Source organism: Bison bison, unplaced genomic scaffold (assembly GCF_000754665.1).
Source record: "Bison bison bison isolate TAMUID 2011002044 unplaced genomic scaffold, Bison_UMD1.0 scf7180017864491, whole genome shotgun sequence".
Lineage (NCBI taxonomy): Eukaryota > Metazoa > Chordata > Mammalia > Artiodactyla > Bovidae > Bison > Bison bison.
The window spans coordinates 4,393,278-4,402,166 of NW_011495050.1; the positions used below are offsets into that span (position 1 = coordinate 4,393,278).

Genomic DNA, 8,889 nt, shown 5'->3' on the forward strand with positions numbered 1-8,889 from the left:
GCCCATGGGATTTTCTAGGCAAGAGTACTGGAGTGGGTCGCTAGTGCCTTCTCTGGAGTTGTAATCTAAGTAGGTTAAATTTGCCAAGAAACAACTTCATGTAATTCTATAATTCAAATTATGTTTTTGAGTTATATAGACTCCCTTTTAATTTTTATCAATATTCAGAAATGTAAGACATACAGACTAGCAACTCACTTTATTGACTTCAGCAATTTCTCGCCTCTCTTCACTAGCAAAACGAGGTGGGCCAGCCCGGTCATCTTTTGAGCCATCTTCTTCCACATATGGAATAAGTTGCTGAGAGTGACAGACACAAGTTAAAAGTCAAAGATATGACACACAATTTCCAATTATACTGGCATAGGTAATACATCTAATTAAGATAAATTTTTATACTTTTATCTTAACAGTACAAAAATATATTTTAATTCAAGTGATGGCCTAAAATAAAAGCATTAGAAGTATATATCATTTCAATGAGTTCTATACATTTGCTTTTTGGGTTTCTTTTGCAAAACAGTCCTTTTAGCAAAATTAGTTGTCACATGTAATTAAGTAATATCCTACTCAGTCAATCAGCAAATATTTAATTGGCAGACACTGGGTGAGCAGACACTGCAAAAATAATGCCAAATAAGATACAAGTCCTACCCTTAAGTACTTTATGTCCATTCAGCTAGAATAGGCTTCCTTGATCTATACTAGAAAGAAAGGAACTTCATGGACGTATATTATATAATTGTGATTTACTTGCTATTGAAGTGTCTATGTAGATTTCTAGATGTCTTATATTTGGGAGAAAGTTTTTTTGTAAGAGAAAAAGTTTATATAGCAATGAAACTTCCAGCAGAATTATAATTAAATATGTATAGATTTGTGATGACATTTGTTTGATGAAACCCCTTGTACAGTCACCAGAGACTTGTCTCTTCCATCTTATATTACCAATGCAGGAATAGGACAGAGGTAAGTAACTAGTATAACCAGCAATCAATCTAGCCAAACTTCTGTGAATTCTTGGGACAAATATAAATTTGCCTACATCCACAACTACTTTCTTCCTTTCCTCTCTCCAAATGCGGACAGTGGTCCTTCATCTCAAATACATTTAGTCTTCATTCCTGTACACTGATTCCTCTGCCCTCCCGACTTCATTATTTATTTCCCCTGACCTCACCTGACTGTTTTTTTCCATTTTCATCTAAACAAGTTCTCCCATTTGGAAGGGGCGGGGTGGGGGGTGGTAGGGGGGAACCCAAACTCTATCCCTCCTACCACCTACTTCTTCTTTTGTTTTTAGTCTAAGCTTCTTGAAAGATGGATATCCACTTTTTGGCTTCAGTTCCTTACCTCCTGTTTAATCTTCAGCTCACTGTGATCTGACTTCTGTTGCTATCTTTCTACCAAAGCTCTGACCAAATATACCAACAGTTTTCCTCTAGCAAAATCTGCTGGACAGTTTTCATTCCTTATTTTCCTTGACTTTTCTGCAGCCTCTGTCAGAGTCCACTATATTTCTGACCCTCCACATCTGACCACTTTTTTTCAGGCTGTATTGCAGTTTACTCTTTGTCTGTTCACCCCATACATGCTGATCACTCAAATAAGAAAGCACTGACGACATGGAACTGTTCTTTATATAGAGTGAGAGAACATCTAACCCCACTCTCTGCCACCAGCTACCTCTGGTGGCAGAGATTATCACTTGTCAACAGGAAAGGACCACCTATAAAAATAACCGTATACCTGATTAACTAAAATATACCTACGATCCAAGATTAAACTTAAAGAAATATATTTAAAACTAGAGTGATTCTACTAAGATAATTTAATAATGATGAAAATGGTCATAACCTTTTATCCATAAAGAACTTACATGAAAACCACTGTAAAAGTATTTTACAATACTATTAAAATGTCTACTAAGACATCATGCACTGACTTAATTAAAATGAGACACTGACAGCAATAATAGAAGTGCCAGAGATAATCTCTGATAATCTCCCCCAACAACAAAAATTCACCATCAGCCTGGATGCTAAAGTCTGTAAGAAATTATCAACATGAAAAGACAGTTCTATATATATATACACACACACATATATCTCACAATTTAATCTTTTCTAGTCAAAAGTGAAACCAGTATGATCAAAATCTGAAAATACTGTGAAAATAGAAGAGAAAAAGGGAAAAAATTACAAATGTCCTAAGACTCTTACATTCACCCTCCCTCGACCACTAAAACTTGCCTCTACTGGAATGGGATCCATCCCTCCGCAGTTTTCATTGCATTTATCATAGACCAATCTCAGCTTCCTGAAGAGAATAGAAAGTTGGCGAAGGTGATCCTGTAGTTTTGCTAACCGGTCTTGGTATGTTCCAGTATGGTAAGTGACACCATTTGGCAGCTTCTCGGACAAAAACCCAGAAACAAAAAGTAATGAAAATCAAGATTTTCTTTAAGCAAAGCTAACGAACAGAAACAATCTTTGAGCAATGCATAAAAGCAAGCTGTTCCTCACAATGAATCAAGTGCAACTTTAAGAATTTAACAGTAATACATGCTCATTTATTAATTAGCTCCTTAGCATACTGTCAAGCAGTTCTACAAGACTTTGTGATAAGCCTTTCTGATCAGTTGAAATGCTTTCTGCCTCTAACTTTTGATTATATTTATACCATAGCTTTGTATTATAACTAAAAAGAATACACAATTTTAATATCACTTAAGATAATGTAAAAGCAGCAAGGTGCTGAACTCAACCAGGAGCTGAATTCAAACAACTCAAAATACAATTTTAAGAAAAAGAAGAAGGAAAAAAATGAAGATAGGACTTTTCAGTAGAAGAAAAAGAAGAGTATGCTGCCGTTGTTGCAAAAATAATCTCAAGATACCTTAACTATTATAATTAAGATGTTCTGGGCATGCATTAAAACATAAAGCTGTCACCAAAAGTTTTACTTTAAAAGAAATCAATAGCAGGCGATATATAGTAACAAATCAATCTGTACTTGAATATTATTAATAAATTATTGCAAATAACTGCTATGATCATAACTCTGTCTTGGATGCTTATATATTTTTAATTCAGGAATTTTACCAAAAGAAGCCAAAATACATACTGAAATGACAAAAATCACAGATAAATGGAAAAACTACTACTTACTTACAACTAAATGCATATTTTGTGCAGTGCTGAAACTTACAAAATCTTCCTCTCTGTGTACATCTTTACAATATTTTATTCCCACAATTTGATCTGTGAAATTATCCTAAAACTAGAATTAACAAAGTTTGTACAATGGTTTCTAGTATACAATTTCATTAAAATCACTAATTCATACACTTAGGGATTACAAAGTGACTTAAAATCAAAACTCCAAATAATGTTTAAAGCTAGAAGATCAATCCAGTCTTTTCTAAACCTCACTTCATCCTTTTTTTCTTTCCTAAACAGCTGAGGTAGGAATCAAAAAAAGCCTGATACAGTGTTCAGAGAAGAAAGAAAATAAGAGCCACTATTGTTCCAAGTAGGTAAAACCATAAGCACAGAGGGGGAAAAAAAAAAGACCAAAGGTGTATACGTAATTATACATATACAGTTATTAAAAGGTGTGAGTCAAGTTGCTCAATCGTGTCCGACTCTTTGCGGCCCCATGGACTGTAGCCTACCAGGCTCCTCCCTCCATGGGATTCTCCAGGCAAGAGTACTGGAGTGGGTTGCCATTTCCTTCTCCAATTAAAAGGTGTAATAGTTCATGAAAGATTTAACAGGAAGATAGACTTAATAATTGATTTTCTTCTTTTATCTCACTTCTAAATTTCCTGTAATGTTATGGTTTACAATTTAAGGAGATGGATCTTTTAAAATTCTTTGAAATTAGTTTTTATAATATTAGGATTTGGGGAAATTTTCAAGCATTAAAACATTCTGAAGATGATATCTCAAAGAAAAGGGTTAAAGTATCAAAGACTGAATTAGTGAAAACAGTTTAAAGGACAAAAGCATTGAGAGTTCACCCTCCACAATACTATGTGGGATTTCTCATGATCTTTCAATTTATGAAGTTTCAAAAAATTAAAAAATAAGAAAAAATTTTCAAAGGGTCACTGCTTTCTTGTTTGGGTGACAATAAGAAATATAATAATTACACTTTACATACAGAAGCAGGCTATACCTTTATTATGGTACTACATTTTTTGTACCTACATTGTAGGTACTACATACTTTGCCTATATTTTGTATTTAATAAAGACTAAAGATACTCATGATGTACTCTGCATATAAGTTAAATAAGCAGGGTGACAATATACAGCCTTGACATACTCCTTTTCCTATTTGGGACCAGTCTGTTGTTCCATGTCCAGTTCTAACTGTTGCTTCCTGACCTGCATACAGGTTTCTCAAGAGGCAGGTCAGGTGGTCTGGTATTCCCATCTCTTTCAGAATTGTCCACAGTTTATTGTGATCCACACAGTCAAAGGCTTTGGCATAGTCAATAAAGCAGAAATAGATGTTTTTCTGGAACTCTCTTGCTTTTTCCATGATCCAGCAGATGTTGGCAATTTGATCTCTGGTTCCTCTGCCTTTTCTAAAACCAGCTTGAACATCTGGAAGTTCACGGTTCATGTATTGCTGAAGCCTGGCTTGGAGAATTTTGAGCATTATTTTACTAGCTTGTGAGATGAGTGCAATTGTGCGGTAGTTTGAGCATTCTTTGGCATTGCCTTTCTTTGGAATTGGAATGAAAACTGACCTTTTCCAGTCCTGTGGCCACTGCTGAGTTTTGTGCTGGGCTTGAAGACGCACAAGCTGGAATCAAGATTGCCAGGAGAAATATTAATAACCACAGATATTCAGATGACACCACCCTTATGGCAGAAAGTGAAGAGGAGCTAAAGAGCCTCTTGATGAAAGTTAAAGAGGAGTCACAAGGTTGGCTTAAAGCTCAGCATTCAGAAAACTAAGATCATGGCGTCTGGTCCCATCACTTCATGGGAAGTAGATGGGGAAACAGTGGAAACAGTGTCAGACTTTATTTTTGGGGGCTCCAAAATCACTGTAGATGGAGATTGCAACCATGAAATTAAAAGACGCTTACTCTTTGGAAGGAAAGTTATGACCAACCTAGACAGCATATTAAAAAGCAGAGACATTACTTTGCCAACAAAGGTCCATCTAGTCAAGGCTATGGTTTTTCCAGTGGTCATGTATGGATGTAAGAGTTGGACTGTGAAGAAGGCTGAGTGCCGAAGAATTGATGCTTTTGAACTGTGGTGTTGGAGAAGACTCTTGCGAGTCCCTTGGACTACAAGGAGATCCAACCAGTCCATTCTAAAGGAGATCAGTCCTGGGTGTTCATTGGAAGGACTGATGTTGAAGCTGAAACTCTAGTACTTTGGCCACCTCATGCAAAGAGTTGACTCATTGGAAAAGACTCTGATGCTGGGAGGGATTGGGGGCAAGAGGAGAGGGGGATGACAGAGGATGAGATGGCTGGATGGCATCACTGACTGGATGGACATGAGTTTGAGTGAACTCCGGGAGTTGGTGATGGACAGAGAGGCCTGGCGTGCTGCGATTCATGGGGTCACAAAGAGTTGGACACGACTGAGTGACTGAACTGAGAAGATACTCACATTTCTATCTCTATTTAGTATAGTGCACATGTATAAGAGTATGTTTTGTATGTATCTAATAAACATGATCCAAGGATCATCTGCAAGGAGATCCAACCAGTCCATTCTAAAGGAAATCAGTCCTGAATACTCACTGGAAGGACTGATGCTGAAGCTGAAACTCCAATACTTTGGTCACCTGATGCGAAGAACTGACTCACTCATTCCCTGATGCTGGGAAAGACTGAAGGTGGGAGGAGAAGGGGACGACAGAGGATGAGATGGTTGTATGGCACCACTGACTCAATGGACATGAGTTTAAGCAAGTTCCGGGAGTTGGTGATGGACAGGGAAGCCTGGCGTGCTGCAGTCCATGGGGTCGCAAAGAATCAGACATGACTGAGTGACTGAACTGAACTGTGGAGAGAGGTTAGACAGGTAGCAGAGGAGGAGGAATGTTCACTGTAATGTCCCTTTTCATGTCTGAATTCATAATATATTTTATACTTAAAAAAAAAAAGTAAGATTTAAAGCATAACAAATAGAACCAAAGCAATACTTTTTCATGCAAGGAATCAACCTAGGTTCTAGTGATTTGGGGGAGACATCTGTTAGCCCCATGAAATTTTATTCAGAATGTTTCTTTATATGTGCAGTCATCTCAGAAAAGAGTCTGTAGTTTTCATCAGATTCTCAAGCGGCTAAAGGACAACTAATAAAGAAGGACTTCTCTAAAACCAATGCTCAGAAATAACCTCAGAAGTTGGTATTTATGGCACGTCATCAAGAAACACAAGCTGGAATCAAGATTGCCGGGAGAAATATCAATAACCTCAGATATGCAGATGACACCACCCTTATGGCAGAAAGTGAAGAGGAAAAAGCCTCTTGATGAAAGTGAAAGTGGAGAGTGAAAAAGTTGGCTCAACATTCAGAAAACGAAGATCATGGCATCTGGTCCCATCACTTCATGGGAAATAGATGGGGAAACAAGTGTTAGACTTTATTTTTCTGGGCTCCAAAATCACTGCAGATGGTGACAGCAGCCATGAAATTAAAAGACGCTTACTCCTTGGAAGGAAAGTTATGACCAACCTAGATAGCATATTCAAAAGCAGAGACATTACTTTGCCAACAAAGGTTCGTCTAGTCAAGGCTATGGTTTTTCCCGTGGTCATTTATGGATGTGAGAGTTGGACTGTGAAGAAAGCTGAGCACCAAAGAATTGATGCTTTTGAACTGTGGTGTTGGACAAGACTCTTGCGAGTCCCTTGGACTACAAGGAGATCCAACCAGTCCATTCTGAAGGAGATCAGCCCTGGGATTTCTTTACAAGGAATGATGCTAAAGCTGAAACTCCAGTACTTTGGCCACCTCATGCAAAGAGTTGACTCATTGGAAAAGACTCTGATGCTGGGAAGGATTGGGGGCAAGAGGAGAAGGGGACGACAGAGGATGAGATGGCTGGATGGCATCACTGACTCCATGGACGTCTCAGTGAACTCCGGGAGTTGGTGATGGACAGGGAGGCCTGGCATGCTGCGATTCATGGGGTCGCAAAGAGTCGGACACGACTGAGCGACTGATCTGATCTGATCTGATCCTTCTGGATTAATAATATAGAAGATAATTTAAAAAATTTGAAATTAAAAATGTATTAACAAATAGTTTATATGTAGTCTTGTTTGTACCACTTCTCCTCCCAGCTTTCTATAAATTAAGGAGCACACTGTTGCTTAATTTACAGCCAATTATGATATGGCCCAAAGGTTCTTAGTGAGTTAAAACACAGAATTCACAAGCACAAAGAAAAAGTTATTGTAGTCCTTACAAATTGGTTTTGAATATATGTCCACATGTAATCTAGTTATTGATAGTATCTTTTGAAAGAGTTCAGTTCTTTCACTGTCAGTCATGGATGTGTATTAGATCTCTGTTAATAATACAAACTGTTGATAGCAAGTTAGTATAATAAAAAGGTTAGTAGAAAAAGCTACCAGTCATATATGATGTTGAGTAAATTCTTCAAGTCTCAGTTTCCTTAATTGTAAAATAGAGATAAAAATACTTCTTAGAACTGTTCTTACAACAATGTTCCTAAGGAAAGTATTTGATAAATGTTAGCTAGTAGCTCTACTAGTCCAATACAGCAGCTTAAAAATAAATATTTGCTAAATTCTGAGAGATCATTTAATCTATTTTAATCATCTTACATTTTAATCTATAAATTTTTAAAACAATTGCCAAAGATTTCATATCTCCTCTTGGATTCCCTTTTTATCTCACAGTGGCTTATTAACAGGGTCTTAAAATATTTCCATACAGTTGTATTACTTCTAGAATCAATAGGAAAAACACCCCAACCATTGTATTTAAAAAGGCAATAAAACAATCTTTATTGCAGCTGAAATAAGAGTTTGAAAGTTCTAAGAGTCTGAGGACCTGGTTTCAAATTTACCCTACACTGACTATCACCTCTGTCACTTCACCTCTCAGAATAGAGAGGTGAATCCATAGAATCCTCATCCATAAAACAAGAATGATATCCACATCACATACTAGTAAGATAAGCCTTAAACATGGGTTAGTAAAACAGTAAAATGGTGCTGGACTGACATGATATCCAAATGCAAAAAAAAAAAACAGATCTATATCTATCAGTATTTTTAAAAAGTAACTCCATGTGGATCATAGACCTAAATGTAAAACCTAAGACTATAAAACTTCAGAAGAAAACATAAGAAATCTTTGGGTTAGGCAAAGACTTCTTAGGTATGGTACCAAAACCCAAAATCTGTAAAAGGACAAATCAATAAATTGGATTCCATTAAAGTTTAAAATATCTGTTCTTCAAAAGACAATGTGAAGAGAATAAAAAGACATGCCACAGACTGGGAGAAAGTACTGATGAAACAGAAAGACATACAATTCCAAAAAAAAAAAAAAAACCAAGGAAAAAGACAGTAACAACTACTGGCAAGGATGAGGAAACTTTTGGAAAAGTTTCTTAGAATAGTAATCAATCATTTCCCTCATAACCCAGCAATTCCACGCCTAGGCATCTACCTACTCAAGAGAAATGAAACATATGTTCACACAAACATTTGTAGCTGAACACTCAGAAGTGTTATTTATAATAGCTCCAAAGTGGATACAGACCAAATGGCCATCAACAGATACACTAATTGTGATATATTCATACAATAGAATACTGTTCAGCAATGAAATGGAATGACCTATTGATATTTGTTGAGTGAAAGAAGCCA

The 8,889-nt window shown here is 36.7% G+C and overlaps 1 protein-coding gene across 2 annotated transcripts in view; it reads right to left on the minus strand.

The window, feature by feature from the left end:
* The window catches only part of MED30 (mediator complex subunit 30), a 20,839-nt gene that overhangs the window by 10,830 nt on the left and 1,120 nt on the right, over positions 1–8,889 (minus strand). For both annotated transcript variants that reach the window (XM_010863427.1, XM_010863425.1), the window contains exons 2-3: positions 2,253–2,411; positions 199–300 (exon numbers count right to left, since the gene is read on the minus strand). In XM_010863427.1, coding sequence (XP_010861729.1) covers positions 199–300; positions 2,253–2,411 — 261 coding nt within the window. The remainder of the gene's footprint in view (positions 1–198; positions 301–2,252; positions 2,412–8,889) is intronic.